The sequence below is a fragment of the Monodon monoceros genome, unplaced genomic scaffold (assembly GCF_005190385.1).
Source record: "Monodon monoceros isolate NGI ecotype Baffin Bay Population unplaced genomic scaffold, NGI_Narwhal_1 Super_Scaffold_12, whole genome shotgun sequence".
Taxonomy (NCBI): domain Eukaryota; kingdom Metazoa; phylum Chordata; class Mammalia; order Artiodactyla; family Monodontidae; genus Monodon; species Monodon monoceros.
The window spans coordinates 165,738,325-165,759,228 of NW_021703768.1; the positions used below are offsets into that span (position 1 = coordinate 165,738,325).

Below are 20,904 nucleotides of genomic sequence, written 5' to 3' on the forward strand. Positions count from 1 at the left end.
TGAGGCACCTAGATCATTGGCAGTGGCCAAAGGATCTGTAACAATGTACAGATGAGTTCCATTCTTGGCTGGGGAATTCTCTATTGCTAGCACGATTGCCTGGAATTTGACTAATCCATCTAATGCTTGGGTCCAATCTCTCATCTCAGATGGCCTGTTTGATTTAGGGACAGAACACAGCATCTCTGCAGTGGACCCCATCAGGTGTGGTGGCAGCACACTGTATATAAAGTATGTGGACTCCCTGGTCTCTCCTGGGATCCCAAGTGACTCCTCAAGTGGCCATGTGTCCAGAAAGAAGTGACCTACTCTAGAACAAAAGACATTAACTGGGGGGGAACACAGTTCCTTCAGCAAGTGGGATGTGACAGAGGGGCCAATTTTTGCTTTATGCTGCAAGTACCAATGCCTTTTTAACGAGGAAGACTCTGGTTAGCAAAACTGAGGGGTCCTACATTCATGACCCAAGGCAAAATGGGAAATTGGCTGTGGAGGCTCAACTCTGGCCATGGGAGGGCCTCCATTTACAGAACAACTCTGTCAGCTGCCAGCAGAGCTGTTCTAATTGTGTGCAGTTAACAGCTGAGGAGAATAGTTTCTGGTACAAGAATGCCCTGGATAACTTGTGTCCACCATGGGTGGTTTAGAGACACCTGGATGCATAAACAGAGGCTGCTAAAGCCTTTATGGTAAATGGGTGTGGGGAGGGAGACAATAATGGAGTAACTGTTACGTAGACAAATTCCAGAGTGTATGATTCCCCATTCAAACTCAGTAAAAATTGAAGTACTGTGTGAACAAGCAAGCAAACATATTTTACAAATATGAGACAGCCAGGATTACTGTGGCCGATGGAATGTGCCCATAACATAGGTTCTGCCAACTGTTTCTATTACCCTCTCAACTCACAGTCACTGGTGTTGCCTCAGGAAATTTTCCAGAGTGGGATATACATGGATTTCTAAAGATGTTTCCACATAAGCAGGCACAGAGTAGGCTTGAGAGCTGGAAATAGTCTACAGATGGTGATGGGAGGAAATGATGTGATTTATACAAACGAGGATGTCTCCAGGTAGATCCCACCTGGGATACACCATTAGGTTTCAGAACCACAGTATTCCTGATATGAGGAAGGAGCTTATTCTCACATGGAAACAATGGGTCAAGGCAGACACTACCCAGTGCAGCAGAGAAACAAACCCCCATGTTGACCTCTTTGGCTGCACCCTTCTGAATGTCATGGTGAATCAGGAAAACATACTCACTAGCACTATTAATGGCATAAGGTGTTTCCTATACAAATTAGACATTATAAAGATATAAGCTACAGAAGGTGGTAATCAGACAATACTCCCAATGATGAAACATGAATTACTTTCCAAGTGGACATGAGGCCTTACAGAAAAATTCAAACTCTGATGGATTTTGATGTGGAACTAGTCAAGACATCAGGGGAAAACTAGACTTCTAATAAAATGGAAATCAAATATTTGTTGGTGGTGTTGGAGATACTCTTAACTACAGGGGCACAGAATCTGGGAAATAAGCTGCAAGACATTGTCCTCAAACCTCCTATTTATCTGTCTCTCTCCCAGTGTGGTGGCTCCAAAATCTGAATAATACCCTCTTTGCATCTGCCTTTCAATCCAACTCAGGTAATGCAACTGATGACTTCTAACACAGAGTCACAAAGGAGATGAATTCTGGTAAATCTAGCTCCTAACATTACTCACAGGCAATGTATCTCCAACTCTATAGATTTTTTGTCCTATCACAAGTCTCTCTTCTTTTTTTTAAATTTAATTTTATTTGTTTATTTTTGGCTTGGTTGGGTCTTCGTTGCTGCGCACAGGCTTTCTCTAGTTGCAGCAAGCAGGGGCTACTCTTCGTTGTGGTGCGCGGGCTTCTCATTGTGGTGGCTTCTCTTGTTGCAGAGCATGGGCTCTAGGTGTGTGGGCTTCAGTAGTTGCAGCACATGGGCCCAGTAGTTGTGACTCACGGGCTCTAGCACGCAGGCTTAGTAGTTGTGGCGCACAGGCTTAGTTGCTACACAGCATATGGGATCTTCCCGGACCAGGGATTGAACCCATGTCCCCTGCATTGGCAGGCGGATTCTCAACCACTGCGCCACTAGGGAAGCCCCCTCCCCTTATTTTCAGTATTTATTTATTCATTTGGCTGTGCCGGGTCTTAGTTGCAGCACACGGGACCTAGTTCCCTGACCAGGGATTGAACCCGGGCCCTCTTCATTGGGAGCACAGAGTCTTAACCATTGGACCACCAGGAAAGTCCCATAAGTCTCTCTTCTTAATTCAAATTCTATTCATCAACTACCAGTCAGAAGGAAAGACAGAAAGCAAAGAGGAAAATCATAATTTATGTAAAAGTATACTCTTTGACAACCTTTCCATACATAAAAATTTATTCCAAGTCTTTAATAGAATGGAAAACTGAAAAAGGCTCCTATACCCACCACCCCCCAAAAAGGATCTTTCTCAGTAAAAAAAGTGTAATATATATAATAGATTAGGGGTATACAGGAACTGCGACCCAAGGCCAGTAGAAAAATCCCAACAAATACCAAACTGCCATTTTCAATGACCCTTTAACAGAGAATGAACAGAATATTATAAAAATTTAAGCCTACCTGCATATTAGAAATACATTTTAATTCATCCATGGATCCAACAGACTTCAAAACAGAAAGAGAAAAAAAACATCTGATTAAACTCAAAATCACTACTTTTAAACCTTACGTACTATTGTTGAAAGACAACTTACAGAACTCACATTAATATTTATTTTTGAAATTCGTAGAGATCCTATGTCCAAGGATACACTTTAAGAAAGATCCTTGCTAAACACAGCATATTTAAAAACTTTTAAAACAACTCTTTCATACTGAAGGTTTTCTGGAACATTAGGCATGGATTACTTTCCATCAAGTTATCTCATGTTACATTTATACCTCTTCATAGGAGTTTTCACGTCTAAGGATGTGGGCCAACTGAAGTGTTTCCCAAGCTGTTTACAAACAAGAGGTTTTATCTAGTGAACCTTTTCATGCCTTCGTAAATTACTGTGATAAAAGAAGGCTTTCCCACATTCTTCACATTTATATGGTTTCTCTCCAGTGTGCTGTCTCATGTGCCGTCGAATGCTTGACAGAGAAATGTAGGCTTTCCCACATTCCTGACATTGATAGGGTTTCTCTCCAGTGTGAGTTCTTTCATGCACTTGAACATAGGTGGAACTGAACGTTTTCCCACATATTTTACATTCATAGGGGTTTTCTCCAATGTGGGTTCTTGCATGATTTCGAAGAGAACTGTGAGTACTAAATGCTTTAGAACATGTTTTACACACATACCGTTTCTCTCTAGTGTGAGTCTTTTCATGTCTTTGAGAAGAACTGGTAAAAAACAATGCTTTCCCATATTCCTTACATTCATAGGGTTTTTCTCCAGTGTGATTTCTTTCATGATTTTGTAAACCTTTTTGAGAACTAAAACTTAAACCACATTGTTTACATTGATAGGGTTTCTCTCCAGTGTGACTCCATTCATGGATTTTAAGAGAACTGGGATTAATGAACACTTTCTCACATTCTTTACATTTATAAGGTCCATCTCTAGTGTGTGTTATCATGTGATATTGGAAGGTTTTGTACCATGTATAGGTTTTCCCACATATTTTACACTCATAGGGTTTTTCTCCAGTATGGGTTCTTTCATGCATTTGGAAACCTTTTTGAGAACTAAAACTTTTACCACATTGTTTACATTGATAGGGTTTCTCCCCAGTGTGACTCTTTCCATGTATTTTTAGAGAACTAGGATTAAGGAATACTTTCTCACACTCTTCACATTTATAAGGTCCATCTCTAGTATGTGTTATCATGTGATATTGGAAGGTTTTGTGCCAGGTGTAGGCTTTCCCACATTCCTTACACTCATAGGGCTTTTCACCAGTGTGGGTTCTTGCATGATTTCGAAGAGAAGTGGCACTACTCAATGCTTTAGAACATGTTTTACACACATACGGTTTCTCTCCAGTGTGATGCCATTTGTGTATTCGGAAGGAACTGAAATAACTGAAGCCTTTACCACACTGCTTACATTCATAGGGTTTCTCTCCTCCGTGACTCCTTTCATGTGCTCGAAAGGTTTGTTTACATTGAAAGGCTTTTCCACACTGTTTACACTGGTAAGGTTTCTCTCCAGTGTGACTCCTTTCATGGGTTCGAAGAGAACTGTGGTATCTGTAGGCTTTCTCACAGTGTTTACATTGATAGGGTTTCTCTCCTGTGTGAATTCTTTCATGTGTTTGAATGCTTTCATGGCAACTAAAGGCCTTTCCACACTGTTTACATTCATAGGGTTTCTCTCCAGTGTGAGTTCTTCCATGTACTCGTAAGGAACAGTAATAACTGAAGGCTTTGCCACATTGTTTACATTGATAGGGTTTCTCCTCAGTGTGACTCCTTTCATGTATTTTAAGAGAACTGGGATTAACAAATACCTTCTCACATTCTTTACATTTATAAGGTCCATCTCCACTGTGTGTTATCATGTGTTTTTGAAAGGTTATGAGCCATGTGAAGGCTTTCCCACATGCCTTACACTTATAGGGTTTTTCTTCAGTATGAGTTCTTTCATGTTTTCGAAGACAACTGAGAGTACTCAATGCTTTAGAACATATTTTACATTCATACAGTTTCTCTCCAGTGTGACTTCTTTTGTGCATTAGGAAGGAAGTGAAATGATTAAAGGCTTTACCACAGTGCTTACATTTATATAGCTTGTCACCATATTTTTGAAACTTTCCCGGTTCACGTTCAATGTGACATTTCATGTGTCTAGTAAGGGATGAACGATCCATGAAGACTTTTCCACATGCACTGCATTCACATGGTTTTAGTCCAGTAGTTTTCTTCTTCAGATTGAGAGATGGAATAAGGCTGAAGTGTTCTCCACAGGAACTACTGTCTTTACGTTCAAAGAGTCTCTCTACCATAGGACTTCTGGGAAAAATGAAAAGCACATTTCTAATGATTTCTTTATTGATCTTATATTTCTTGTATTTATTATGATTTATAGGAATAGTATAGGTTTTCCACCTTGTGTGAATTGTTAGAAATTGAATATACTGAATGTATTGCAATGGGACTTCACCCTTCCTACTATTAAAAGCGATATTCAAATATAGGGTTTATTAATAATATTTGCAAGTGATCTATTTTGCAAACACCTAACATTTATGTCACATTTAAGAAAATGTTTTTGGTAGAAATTTTCTAAGGAGAACTAAATTTGAAGAAGGGGCTATTTGTTTTGTTTGCTTGTTTTAAAAATTTCATAATTTACCAGGATTCTCACTTGAGACAATGCTTTGTATTGTGAGTGTGACTTACCTTAGGTTTCCCCCCTGGTTTTTATACTGATCTCCAATGTCATGATATTCCCATTTTTTTCCTAAAATGCAGACCCAGAAAAATTATTCCAAAATATTAGAAATTAATAAGAATTATTTGATTCTATGTCCATTGTTTAGGGTGACCAAGCCCAGCTGATGTCCCAATATCCTCCCTTCCCCAATTCCACATCTTAGAACAATGTCAAGTAGCACAAAGCATTTGTTCTCTAATTGACTAGGTGAAAGAACGTCACCATCCTTACCTACTGAGGCCAGGTTCCAGAAGATTTCCTGCATCACATCTCTGTAGAGTTTCTTTTGTGAAGGATCCAGCAAAGCCCACTCCTCCAGGGTGAAGTTCACAACCACATCCTCAATAGCCAATGAGTCCTAAAACACCCAAAATATGTGTACAGTAAGATGCATGAGACTGACAGCACTAGGCATCTATATTCCATTTATAGTAAGGTTACTTATGAACCTGTTGTTTCCAAAGAGTTATTCTATGGCTTGATCATGAGAAAAACTTATTCTCTCCATGCTTCCTCGTAAATTTAATGGCATCATGAATGCACGGAAATTATTTACACATTATTTCTGTGATCACATGATAACTTATACCTCATTAATGGTAGAGCCCAGAGATTGCTGGGAAACGACAGAAATGCTATACAAGTGAAACAAATATCATTTTAAAGACATTGATTTCGTGTGACAAAATTCTTTCATCTTCTCCCTTATTTTTTTTTTACATCTTTATTAGAGTATAATTGCTTTACAATGGTGTGTTAGTTTCTGCTTTATAACAAAGTGAATCAGTTATATATATACATATGTTCCCATATCTCTTCCCTCTTGTGTCTCCTTCCCTCCCACCCTCCTTATCCCACCCCTCCAGGCAGTCACAAAGCACCGAGCTGATCTCTTTGTGCTATGCGGCTGCTTCCCACTAGCTATCTACCTTACATTTGGTAGTGTATATATGTCCATGCCTCTCTCTTGCTTTGTCACAGCTTACCCTTCCCCCTCCCCATATCCTCAAGTCCATTCTCTAGTAGGTCTGTGTCTTTATTCCTGTCTTACCCCTAGGTTCTTCATGACATTTTTTTCCCTTAAATTCCATATATATGTGTTAGCATACGGTATTTGTCTTTCTGTTTCTAACTTACTTCACTCTGTATGACAGACTCTAGGTCTATCCATCTCATTACAAATAGCTCAATTTCGTTTCTTTTTATGGCTGAGTAATATTCCATTGTATATATGTGCCACATCTTCTTTATCCATTCATCCAATGATGGACACTTAGGTTGTTTCCATCTCCAGGCTATTGTAAATAGAGCTGCAATGAACATTTTGGTACATGACTCTTTTTGAATTATGGTTTTCTCAGGGTATATGCCCAGTATTGGGATTGCTGGGTCGTATGGTAGTTCTATTTGTAGTTTTTTAAGGAACCTCCATACTGTTCTCCATAGTGGCTGTACCAATTCACATTCTCACCAGCAGTGCAAGAGGGTTCCCTTTTCTCCACACCCTCTCCAGCATTTATTGTTTCTAGATTTTTTGATGATGGCCATTCTGACTGGTGTGAGATGATATCTCATTGTAGTTTTGATTTGCATTTCTCTAATGAATAATGATGTTGAGCATTCTTTCATGTGTTTGTTGGCAGTCTGTATATCTTCTTTGGAGAAATGTCTATTTAGGTCTTCTGCCCATTTTTGGATTGGGTTGTTTGTTTTTTTGTTATTGAGCTGCATGAGCTGCTTATAAATTTTGGAGATTAATCCTTTGTCAGTTGCTTCATTTGCAAATATTTTCTCCCATTCTGAGGGCTGTCTTTTGTTCTTGTTTATGGTTTCCTTTGCTGTGCAAAAGCTTTTAAGTTTCATTAGGTCCCATTTGTTTATTTTTGTTTTTATTTCCATTTCTCTAGGAGGTGGGTCAAAAAGGATCTTGCTGTGATTTATGTCATAGAGTGTTCTGCCTATGTTTTCCTCTAAGAGTTTGATAGTTTCTGGCCTTACATTTAGGTCTTTAATCCATGTTGAGCTTATTTTTGTGTATGGTGTTAGGGAGTGATCTAATCTCATACTCATCTTCTCCCTTATTATCCACCATTTGTAGCACTCCATGAAGTAGAGGGTTAAATCTGCATGAGTTTTCAATGAATGGGTCTCCTGAGGAGAACTGGAAGCTTTTCCTCCTAGTCCTATCACCAAACATGAGAGTCCAGGGGGCCTGTAGAAATCAAACTTTTACCAAAGCCCAGCTGGCCCCACTGTTCCAAAGTCCTCCAGCCCTTTAGAAGTAATTAGATGCACCTGACTGAATGTAAATCTTCTTGTGGGGAAGCACTGTTTTTAAGTTGTGTAATAATGATCACAGACTGTGTTCTTCCCTTCTCTCTATGTATAATTTCATGCAGCTAGAAAGTTATTCTAAACTTAGAGCTCAGACCTGGGGAAAAAGGAATAACAACTTAGACCGCAAAATCCCTCCACTCATGTGCCTCAGGGATTGTTCCAGCCAAACTGTAGAATACATACGGAGATAATAGCCAGAATAGCTCCTTCTGATCAAACCCTGTTCCCTTGAGGAAAAGGTTAAGAGCTACAAATTGCGAGTGAGTTCACTTAAGTTCATATGGGTTGATGGTGAATTTGTCCATGATTATAAAATATGTAAAGGTTTCATCAGTGGTTTCCTCCAAAACAACATAAGGTCTCCATTCTGCAATTGCAGGACCTAATGTTTCCTGAGCAGCCACGCTAGCTGCTGCCTGGCCAACTTACACTCTGGAATTTATGAACCTAAAAGTTGTGATTTTCAATCTTACTAGAAGAGAATGAAAACATTTGAAAGTCTTCCTAGAGCCATGAGACAAATGACTTCAAAAGACAAACTGGTGTCTCTGGAACTGGGAAAGAGAAAATAAAGACGTTTTAAAATATGCCACAAATATTCTGTTCTTGAGCACTGTACTGAAAAAAAATGTTTCACCAGAGTGTAATGCAAAGACAAAAGGAACAAAACAGACAGAACACGCTATCCATAAATCCTAGCATAACTTTTTCTAACAGAAGATTAAAAACACACATAATGAAAATAACTGAAGGAAAAGAGAGACAAAAAGAAACAGAAGATGTAAGTAACAATCACTGAGATTTTTCTAAAATTAATGATAGACAACAACTGTAGATCCATGAATCTCAGTGAACACTAAACATGAAAACACCTAAAAAGAAGACTAAAGTATATCATACTCTAACTAGAGAAAAATCAAATGCAAAAAGAACATATTTTAAGAAGCCAGAGGGGGAAACAGACCTCAGGTATAGAGAAATTAGAATTAAACTTGACACCTTTTCAGAAAACAAACAAGCAAGAACAGAGTGGATTGAAATGCTTAAAGTTCTGAAATTAAAACCACTCTAAGAATACTACATCAAGGACAATTATCCTTAAAAAACAAGGAAGAACTGAGGACTTTCTGAGACAAAAATTGAGGGAATTTGTCATTACTACATCTACTATGAAACAAGTGTTCAAAATTCATAAGAAAGAATACAAATGATGAAGGTGGATTAGGAGGGGAATAAATAAACATCTTTAATATTATCATATATAACAGATAAGACTTTGTGTAAAATAATATTAACAACAATGACACTGGTAATGAAAGCCTTGTGGATAAGTAAGGTAAGACAGGAGGGAATTGAGAATAGTGTGGTATGAGATACCTGTACAACCAATGAAGAGGTATAGTATTACTTGACAGAAGACGTAGGCTAATTCTAAATATATACTGAAAACTCAAGGGCAACCACCAAAAAAATTGTTTTAAATGTGTAACTGATAGGCTAAGAGAGGATTAAAATGGAGAATCAGGTAAAATGCTCAGTTAAAGCCAGAGAAGGTAGAAAAAAGGGGGAAGGCAAATGAAAGAAAGAACAAAGGCAACAAATAGAAACAGGAGAATGTGCGGTAGATATTAATCCAACTGTATTAATCACCATTTCAATCATCAATGGTCTCAATACAAGTGAAAGACAAATACAGTAATATCAGATTTTTAAAACTGTAATTATATGTTGTCTACAAAAAACCCATTTTAAATATGGAGACACAGGTAGATGAAAGGTAAAGGGATGGAGAAAAATGCACTATGCCAAAACTAATTTAAAAAAAAGCTGGCATTGGTATATGAATTTCAGATAATGGAGATTTCAGCCCAAGGAAAACTCAGCGATAAAAAGGGGCTTTACATAGGGACAAAAAGGTCCATTCTCCAAGAAGGTATAACAATCCTTCATGTGTACATACATAGCAACAAAGGGGCAAAGTACTTAAGGAAAGATGTGAAGAATGCAGGGAGGAATACATGAATCCATTATTATAATTGTACATGAACACCCCCTTATCACAAGCTATAAATTTCAGCAGGCAGAAAATCAGGAAGGACAGAGTTGAACTGAACAAGCACCATGAAACAACTCAACTTAACTGTAACCTATGGAATGCTTTATGCAACAAGGGCAGAATACACATTCTTCTCAACTTTACATGGAACATTCACTAAGACAGAACACATTTGGGGATATGTAACATACCTTAACAAATCTGAAAGAAGAAAAATCATACAAACTATGCTCTTAGACCTCAAAGGCAATTAATCTAGATATCAATAACAGCAAGAGTTGGAGAACCTCTCAATACCTGGAGATTCAACAACACCCTTAGAAATAATACAGAAGATCAAAGAAGTCTCAAGAAATATAAAATGTATTTTGAACTAAATGAAATGAAAACATAATGTGTCAAAGGATGTGGGATGCAGCAGAAGTGCCTAGAGGGAAATTTATGCCATAAAACAAATACACTGGAAAAACACCAAGATGTGTAAGCAATAACGTAAAAGCATGTACCTTAGGAAACGATAAAAAGAAGAGCATGTGAAATGCAAAGTAAACAGAATAAAAGAAATAATAAAAATTAGAAAAAAAGTAAGGTAACTGTGGGATATCGATGGAGAAAAAAAATTTTTAACTCTTGTTCTTTTTTTTAAAAAAATATTTATTTATTTATTTGGCTGCACCCAGTCTTAGTTGCGGTTCATGGGGTCTTCATTGCAGCATACGGACTCTTAGCTGCAGCATGCATGTGGGATCTAGTTCCCTGACCAGGGATGGAACCCAGGCCTCCTGCATTGGGAGTGAGAAGCCTTAACCACTGGACCACCAGGGAAGTCCCTAACTCTAGTTCTTTACCAAGATTAATGACATTAATAAATATCTAGTCAAGATAACTAAGAAAATAGGGAAGAGAAAAAGTACAAATATCAGAAAGGGACAGAGGGTGAAATGAAAATGAAAAAGAATTTGATAAAATCCAACATCCATTTATGAAAACAAACTACTAACAGAGGGAGCTTTCACCTCCTGAGAATGAACATCTTCATGAATCCTGTAGCTAAATCTATAACATTTGTTTGTATAACATGATTATCCCTGTGCAACATCTGAAAGAATAAACAATGAAAGAGATAGCTCCTGGAATCAATAAGAGACTGAGATTGAGGGTTAATCAGTTGTTTTCCTATAGACCCACACAAATGCATTCAACTGAACTTGGAGAAAGATGGCAAGGAAATTCAAATGAAAAGGGAAACTTTTAAACAAATAGCACTGGAAATAACGGATATCCACGTAAAACACATGCACACACACAGACACACAACAATGAATGTAGACACAGGCCTTACACATTTCACAAAAAATAACTCAAAACACATCATAGATCTCAATGTGAAATGCAAAAGTAATAAACGCCTAGAAAATAATACAGAAGGAAATGTAGGTGACTCTGGGCTTAGTGATGAATTTTGAAATATAACACCAAATGCAAGGTCTGTAAAAGAAAAAGGTATAATTTCACTTCACTGAAATGAAAACATTCCTGCTCTGAGAAAGAAAAGTGTTAAGAAAATGAAAAGACAAGTCAGAGAGTAGGAGAAAATCTTTGCAAAACATTTATCTGATAAATGACTGGTATCCAACAGATGCAAAGAACTCTTAAAGCTCAACAGTAAGAAGAAAAACAACCTAATTAAAAATGGGCAAAAGATCTGAACAAACAGCTCCCCAAAGAAGATACACCAAAAAGAAATATGCTACATGAAAACATACTCCACATCAAATGTCAATGGGAAATTGAGTAAACAACAACGAGGTATCACGACACACTTATAAATGGCTATAATTCAAAATACTCAGAACGCCAAATATTGGTGAAGATGGGAAGATAATCCTCAGTCATTGCTGAGGTGGAAGGAAATTGGTACCCTAACAATGAAAGACAGGAGCTTTCTTTCAAAAAATATACTCTTATTATGTATAGTAAGATTCAGCAATTACACTCCTTGCTATTTGTCCAAATGAATTGAAATCTTATGTTCACAGAAAACCTGTATACAAAAATGTGTAGAGGTTTTATTCATAATTGGCAAGAGTTAGAGTTAAGCAAGAAAATACATGGAGGAAGCTTAAAAGTATATTGCTAAGTGAAAGAAGCCAATCTAACAAGGTTATATACTGTATGGTGCCAAGTATATGAGGTTCTGGAAAAAACAAAAGCATGAGACCATAAAAATATCTTTGGCTGTGAAGATTTTTGGCTTTTGTTTTAAAGGATTTGAGGGTTAGAGAAAGAGATGAATCAACAGGTTGAGCACAGAGTATTTTTATGTAAGTAAAATTACACTACATGTGCATAAATGATGGACACATATTGTGTATTTGTCAAATCCATACATTACATAACACAATACAAAAGTCCACACTAATACAACCTGTGCACTTTTAATGCATCAGTATTGGTTCAGCAATTCTAACAAATGTAGCAGTCCTACAAGATTTAAAAAACAGTGAATACTGTACGGATGGAGAAGGGTTGTGTGAGAACTCTCTATAATTTCTGTTCAATTCTTCTCTAAACCTAAAACCGATCTAAAAACGCTGAAGTCTACACCAAAAGAAGAAGAAGACGATGACAGATCTGTACAGCTCACCCCTGAGGACTTTCTGGTTTTTCCTTAGGTGTGGTGAACCATGGGTGTGCTTATCTACCAAGGCTGTCCCAACTGAGGGATGAAGGGCAGCAACTCTCCACGGAGTTCCAATACACCCTGACAATATCTCAGGGTGTACTGTCATCCTTAGTCTATGCACTTCCCCAGACCTGTGCATTCAGTTAATCCCAAGCAACTACCCAGGGAGAGAAGGTGTTGGAGACAATGGCTCCTCCACCACCACAGCATGTTTCAAAGGACTGTTGAAAGAAATGTCATCTCTCCACCGGGAGGCATAAGCCAGAGGGCCAAGGTTTAGCTCCATCATATAACAAGTAGGTGTGAGTAGTCAGTCTGAACTGACTGGGATGCTCTTTCCAGTACCAAAGCCATAACAGGCACCTCAGTGGAGCCCTCTATTTTTAAGAGATCCCAGTACATGGAGACAATTACAGCTTTAATGGCATATTAAGATGGGACCTGGGCAATGCCTTGCATCAGAAGCCTATGGACAACTTAAGGCCCTCCTCCAGAGAGCCTCCCATCACTGCCAGTGGGGTTAGAGGCCTCCTCATGACACTGATTGCTTTATAGAATTTAAGGAACTCACTTATGTTGGGTTTGAACTAATCTCTTTGCTGTGCCAAACTGAGACAGTGGGTGTTGTCCATCATAACCCAGAGGGTAAGGAGCCTTGTAATAGATGAAGGGGCAACAGCCTCTTAAAAGTTATTTAAAAAGTTTTGGTGAGCCTTCTGGAATCTCACCACCTACTAGCTGCTTTTCCCTGTCTCTTTTCTTTCATTTTCTTTGAAGAAACTGCTCTCTAAGTAGTGACTGTCTTTTGGGCTCACCTCATTCACAGGGTAATCATCCTCCTACTCCCCCAGTCCTCCCCTCAACACTAATGTCTGGGCAAACCCAGCCTCAGTCACACCTTCACTCTAAACACAGATAGGTTCCAGCTCAGACATCAACCCAGGACCACTGGAAGGAGGGCCCCATTCTCATATTCCTGCTCCCAAGGTACAAGGGATTAACAGAAACTGCCAACTCGGAGTTCTAAGTGTATACAACCCAGGCTTGGTGGGGTCAACAATGCAATACAGGGCAGCACAGCGCACAGGAGGAGACCCCAGCAAACAGCAGCTCACAGGGCAGGAGCCTCCAGGCTTTCTTATCAGCCCGTCCAGGTAAGAAGCACTAGGGGAAAAGGGAGGGGTGAGGCTTAACTTTCAGTAGTCAAACATCAAATATGCGGATCCCAAGTAATCATTCCAAGAACAAAAACTGTAAGGAAAACAGGCATTCGCACTGGATTGTTTGTGTATAAAGAAACGCTAAAAGGATGATGAAGTAGTAATCAAAACTAGTTATCTGAGGGTGGCTGGAGTTAACAGTGGAAGAGTGTAGGAGGATATGCGGGCAGGGAGTCCTGAGATACTTTCCTCCCTTAGGAGTTTTCTACAATGGAAACTACTGCAAGATCTGATTCTTTAAACAGTAATGGATATAAACTTGTAATCCATAAAAAATGAAAACCTCCTTTCAAACTAAAAGGACAAGCAAGGGACATTATAGTTGGTCCCTCCACTATAGTAAACAGAATGGTCCCTTAATGACCCTCCCCGTGGTCAACGCACAATCTGGAAGAGACACGGGGCTGCGGGTGCAGAGTTGCCCAGAGAGGTTCCGGGGTCGGGCTGAAGACGCCACCCGCATGGACCGGGTCCCGGCTACCGGCTCAGCCCCCACGCTGCAAATCGGAGGGGACTGAGGTCCGCGCGGCGCTCCCGGTGGATTCGGGTCCGCAGACTCCGGAGTTGACCGCGAAGAGGCCGGTTCCGGACGCTTCCGACCAGTCCCTCCGCCCGGTCTCCGCTCCCCGGGGCAGCACACTCACCATTGCGAGGTTTCCTAGGTCTTCCTGCGTCCTTCCCTCGACTCCAACCACCAGAGCAGGTCAGAGCGGAACAGAAGAGACGGAAGCTCTACCAGAGACCCTGAAGGGTAAGTAAGCCGCCAGCCCAACGCGGTGGGAAGAACCGACGTCCACGCCGGTGCGCCGCGTCGCCCCGCCCACTCGCCTCACCGGCCTCCTGATTGGACAGATCCCAGTGCCCCACCCCCTCATGCCTGTGTGACAGCCTGGGAGAGGAAACCTGAGTCAGCGGAAGCACTTTCCGCGGTTGGGATGGGACCTGTCCCCGCCTGGCACTTTTGGTTTGTGACAGAAATTTTTCCTGCCCCGGGATTGTCTCTGCTGTCTTTCGCAGCTCCTCGTGCACTGGGATTCCTGACTCAATTTTAAGACGGAGCAAGTACAGATAAGAGGATGGCTCAGGCCTGCCCTGCCTGGAACAAGGTTTTATGTCCTCCAGGGCTCAAGGGCTTGGTGTAAGGCTGGCTGTATGGCCATTCATGGAGCTGTGCTTCTTGTTAAGAAACGCAGACATTTAAATGTGAACTCACCATCTGTAGTAAAGGGCCGGCTCCATTTTCATCTTTGGTCCTTGACAGCGCTGAACCTTCCACCCATCCCTGCCCCATCCCCACTCATTAAGTACTTAAGGTACCTAATCCCAGCGCACTTGGCTCTGGTAGGAGGTCTGAATCAGTCAGCTGGGTGCCAGGACAAATCTCAGTCAAACCACAGGCTGTGAGGTGTGTGCATTAACTTCTCAGGCGTACATTTTACACTGGAAGGAAATTTATTTTAGATCAGTGTTCCCTGTGTGCCTAGAAAACCTTGAAATGTCAACAGCTATAATATATATATATATATATATATATATATATAAGGCAATTGTATTCCTATTTCCACTGACAGAAGAAAAACTATAAATTGTACTTAAAATTGGAATGCACCTAGAAACTCTTCCTGCCCCCCATCTTTATTGAAATATAACTAATAAAATTGCATCTAAAGATTAAAACATAATGATTCTGATACTTACACTGTATTGTATAATAGATATTTGCTGAGAGAGTGGACCTTAAGCATACTCACCATGCAAACAAAAATAAAGGTGACTAACTGAGGTGATGGATGTGTTTAACCTGGAAAGTCTTATATTCCCAAGAGATTGAACTGCAAACTCCTTTACATTGAAAAATACTTCATGCATTGATTTATTTGAACAGCTTTATGGAGACATAGTGCACATACTTTAGAAGGCATCTATTAAGTGTACATTTTAATGGTTTCAGTATATTTGCAGATACACACAATTATCACAATTTTTGAGGATTTTTGTTACTTCAAAAAGAAACTCTTCTGCCCTTTAGCTATCACTGCTAATCTTCTTATCCTCCTATTCCAATCCCCCAGCCTAGAAAACCACTACTCTACTTTCTATTTCCATATTCTGCTCTTTCATATTAAAAGAATTATATATGGCCTTTTGAAGGACTTCATTCACTCAGCATAATTTCTTCAAGAGACAATTATGCGTGAATATTGCCTTCGTTTTATGTCAGAATAATATTCTACTGATTGGATAAAACATGTGTTTATCTATTCACCTGTTAATTGACATTTGGATGTTTCTCCCTTTTGCTCACTATGAATCACATTACTACAAAATTCATATATAAGTTTTGATCAAATATGTGTTTTCATTTTCTTGAGCATGTACCTAGGTGGGATTGATGGGTCATATGATAATTCTAGGTTTAATATTTAAGGATCTCCCAGACCTTTATCCAGAGCAGCTTCGCCATTTTATCTTCATTCCACCCCATATGAGAGTTCAAATTTCTCCATGTATCCTCGATAAAACTTATTGCCTCACTTTTTAATTTTAGCCATCCTAATTGTTGTCAAGTGGAATCTCACTGTGGTTTTGATTTGCATGTCCTTGATGACTAATGATATCCAGAATCTTTTCATATGCCCTTGAACATTTGTGTAGTTTACTTGGAAAAATGTGTATTCAGATCCTTTGTCATATTTAAATTGAATTATTTGATTTTTATAAATTGTTATGTCTAGATATTTTCATTACAAGTTCCTTTTCAGATATAAGATTGGCAAAATTTTCTTCCATTCTGTGGGTTGTGTTTTCACTCTCTTGCCCTAAAAATTTTACTTATAATTGTAGTAATATACACATACCATAAAATGTACATGTTCACCACTTTTAAGTGTATAGTTCAGTACTATGTAATACACTGCCATTGTGAAACCAATCTCCAGACAATTTTCATCTTCCACAAACATGTTGAGATAAACAAATAGACTGCCAGTTATTTCTCCAGCAAAATATGGGTTTATCCAGGACGAGCAAAGAATTGTAATTTGGGATCTGCAACCTTGGCATGCGAGATCCCTGGAGCAAGGAGACGACTCTTTTAAAGAAGGGAAAAGGATGTTGGGAGGGCTATCGTAAACAAAGAATGATCTGAGCAACTGAGGGTTCAAAGTACAGTGGCTTTTCATTGGCTAAGTTATGACAGTTTCTCACTGGCCAAGATCTTGAGGCAAGAAGAAAAAGCCCTCCTTCTTTCTGTTGGGCTCAGCTATCCTCATAGGGTGTGATAGCTTCCCTTCTGGTCTCCTATTTAATTTAGGTTTCTGTTTATTAATTTTTTACATCCATAAGACAACAAGTCCTCATTCTCCCATTGCCCAGCCCCTGGCAAAAACTATTCTACTTTTTGTCTCTAGGAATTCAACAACTCTAGGTACCTCATAGCAATGAAACCACACAGTGCCATTTCAACAGTGTTAAATATTCTGATCCAAGAAATTAGGATGTTTTCACATTCATCTTACATTCATTTATTTATGTTAACCATGCTTTGTAGTTTTCTGAGTATTCATCTTGTATTCCTTTTGCTAAATTTATTCCTAATTATTTTATTCCTTTTCATCTTATTAGAAGTGCATGTCTTAGCTTCATTATATCATTCCAAGTGTATAGAAATACACTAAAAATAATTATTATATTTTGATCTTGTATATTATCACTCTGCTGAACTCAATAATGAGCTCTAATACGTTAAAAAAAATTCTTTAGTCTTTTCTGAATAGACGATATCTCATCTGGAAATGGAAATAGTTTTTCATCTTCCTAACCAATCTTTAAGCATTTTATTGCCTTTTCTTGTATAATAGTTTTGGCTAAAATCTCTAGTACATTCTCAAATAGAAGTGGCAAGACCAGATATCCTTGTTTTGTTCCATATCTTCAGATGAAAGCATCCAATCTTTCATCATTAAAAATATTAGCTTTGGGTTTTCCACAGATGTTCATTATGAGGGTAAGAAATTTCTTTCTATTCTGAGTGTTTTAATCATGGTGTATATCACTACAACCTTCCCTTTTACTACTCCTTATGCTGCATACAACTGTCCTTGTATATTTCTCTCCTGGTTTTTACTTAATACTAAACACCATGGAAAATATTTAATTTCTTCTGCTCTTTAATAAAAACTGAAGTTGTTACTTTTATTTTCCAGGTTTCCAGAAAATGTGCTGGAAGTCTAAGCATATGGAAACGAAACCTGTGAACAGCAAAATGTGCTGTGGGCTTTGTGGATCATCGAAACGAGAGGCGTCCTGCTTAAAGGAAAAAACATTAAAAATTTCCCATATCTCCTTTTATACTCAATTATGATATTACATGAAATGACACAAATCACCAAAACTTATAGGCCTCACTTGAGTCATAAAGGAGATATTAAAAATATTACATAGTATACTAAACAGTAAATTTATATATTATAACTGAGGTACTGCTTGGTATCTCAGGAAATACATCAGTGTTTAGATAACAAGTAGGAAAGGCAAAAGCTGTTCCAAAGGACCAGGAGCTGGCCTGTATTCTTTGTAAGGCCAAGTCTTTTCCTGTTGAAAAGAAAAATGTCACACACCTCCTTCATCAAGGCACTCAGTGGCCATGAAGGACCAAGACATTTATATGGATATTTTGTAACACTATCTCTAAAAATGGTAAAAGATAAAAGTTCCAAATCATAAAAATGACCAGTACTTTCCTTTTCTTACTAATATGACTGACTGGAATGTCTTATGAAAAAACTTTCGCTCTAATTCTCGTTTTTACCTTCTAGAAAACAACAATTATGATCACCAATGAGAGAAAAGTTTACCTCCTCACAGCATTCAATACAGAAAAACATCTTGCTTGGTTAAATAGCAATCATATCCTCTAACAAGAGTCAAAATCCTATAAGAAGTCCATTTCAGCATCCTGTTGCTATTATACTTCACAGTCCTTTGCGGTCTGTGTTCATTCTTATTAAAATTCATTATACTCCCTTTTTTTTTTTTTTTTTTTGGTGGTACGCGGGCCTCTCACTGCTGTGGCCTCTCCCGTTGCGGAGCACAGGCTCCGGACACGCAGGCTCAGCGGCCATGGCTCACGGGCCCAGACGCTCCACGGCATGTGGGATCTTCCCGGACCAGGGCATGAACCTGTGTCCCCTGCATTGGCAGGCGGACTCTCAACCATTGCGCCACCAGGGGAGCCCCCTCTACTCCCCTCTTTGACTACAGGTGTGATCCTATGGGTCAGTGGCAGAGGGCACTGAAAAATTTTTACATTTTTGGTATTAAGAGTGAATGAGAAATGAATTTCAAATCAAAAATTTTAACTACAAAAAAGTAAAATTTCTCTGAGAAAAAAATACTTGAACATGATAATACTAACGCAAAAATATAATGATTAAATGAAGAAAAATGCAAATTTATCTGAATATCCATAATTATAATGGGTATTTTAAAATATATTCTGAGAAAAGATAAACCACAATATTTGTTAGCATACGAAAGCTTAGGAAAGAGTTGATAAAATATCTCTCCGAAACTACAGAATCATTTCTTTCACCAAAAAATGAACATACTTTTAATCATGTACAATCAAACATAACTGAAAACAAAGAGGGATTATATTCAGCTACAAGTAACAGAAAACACCCATACTTTTCTTGATATGAGGAAGGGGCTTATTCTCATATAGAAGGAGTGGGTCAAGGCAGCCACTGCACAAACGCAGCAAACTCCCAAGTCATTGTTCATCGCTGCACAATTGTGAATGTCATGGTGAATCAGGAAAACATATTCACCAGCAATGTTAACAGCATAAGGTGTTTCCTACACAAGTTAGACATGATGAAGCTATAATCTACAGAAGAGGATAATCAAACAATACTCCAAACCATGAAATTCTGAATTATTTTCCAAGTGGACACAGAAGGCTTCACAGAAAAATTCAAACTCTAACAGATTTTGATGTAGAATTGTGAAGACATCAGAGGAAAACTACACTTCTGATAATAGAAATCAAACAGTTGGTGGTGGTTTTGAGGATACTCTTGAATACAAAGGCACAGAATCTGGAAAATAGGATGAAAGGTGGTGTCCTCAAACCTCCTAGGTATCTGTCTCTCTCCCAGCATGGTGGCTCCAAAATCTGAAGTATGCCTTCTTCTCATCTGCCTTTAAATTGTACACAGGTGACGCTATTGGTTAATTCTAACATTGAATCACAAAGGGGATAGATTGTGGAAAATCTAGGTCCTAATATTACTCACAGGCAGGATATCTCCAACTCTAGATTTTTTGTCCTATCACAAGTCTCTCTTCTTCAAAGTCTATTCACCAAATACCAGTCAGAAGGAATGAAGAAGCAAATGGAAAAACATAATTTACGTGAATGTACACCCTCTGACAACCTTGCCATACAGAAAAAATTATTCCAAGTGTTTAACAGTATGGAAAATGGAAAAAGGCTCCTATACTCACCACCACCCAGAAAAGATCTTCCTGTAATAAAGGTACAGTATATATAACAGATTAAGGATATCCAAGAACTGCCACCCAAGGCCAGTAGGAAAATCTCAACAAATACCAAGCCTAATTGCCTATTAGAACTACACCTTATGGGGTATATGTGTACGTATAGCTGATTCACTTTGTTATAAAGCAGAAACTAACACACCATTGTAAAGCAATTATACTCCAATAAAGATGTTAAAAAAAAAAAACCAACTACACTTTAATCACCCATAGGTCCAATAGACTTAAAAATGGAAAAAGAAAATATCATTACCTGATTAAAGGAAAAATCACTACCTTGTAACCTTATGAATTACTATTAAAAGATGACTTCCAGAATTACCTCACCTAAATATTCATTTCTGAGGGTAACTTGTACAAATCCAACATCAAGAAAGGCACTTTCATAAAGATCCTTAGTAAACACATATATTTATAAATTTTTATAACAAGTCTTTTATATTGAAGATTTTCTGAAACATTATTCTTGGATTACTTTCCAACAAGTTACCTCATGTTACTGACATTTATATTTGTTTCTATGGGAGTTTTCACATATAAGTATGTGGGCCCACTGAAGTCTTTCCTAGGCTCTTTAAAAACTATATTTATTAT

The 20,904-nt window shown here is 38.5% G+C and overlaps 1 protein-coding gene across 1 annotated transcript; it reads right to left on the reverse strand.

The window, feature by feature from the left end:
- Positions 1–2,411: 2,411 nt before the first annotated feature.
- On the reverse strand, positions 2,412–14,469 carry LOC114892357 (zinc finger protein 791-like). Its single transcript, XM_029217166.1, has 5 exons — positions 14,391–14,469; positions 5,679–5,805; positions 5,414–5,474; positions 4,779–5,023; positions 2,412–4,637 (listed from the first exon to the last, which is right to left on the reverse strand). The coding sequence occupies exons 1-5, from the start codon at positions 14,391–14,393 to the stop codon at positions 3,049–3,051; spliced, it is 2,025 nt and encodes a 674-aa protein (XP_029072999.1). The 5' UTR covers positions 14,394–14,469; the 3' UTR covers positions 2,412–3,048.
- Between the last annotated feature and the right edge of the window lie 6,435 nt (positions 14,470–20,904).

Bases quoted from the DNA above. Each gene is read 5' to 3' on its own strand.
- LOC114892357 (XM_029217166.1), bottom strand. The intron at 5,475-5,678 runs GTAAGGATGGTG...TCTGCATTTTAG, and splicing joins CTGGAACCTGGCCTCAGTAG to GAAAAAAATGGGAATATCAT. The intron at 4,638-4,778 runs GTAAAGCCTTTA...CTCATACTGAAG, and splicing joins ATATAAATGTAAGCACTGTG to AAAAACCCTATAAGTGTAAG.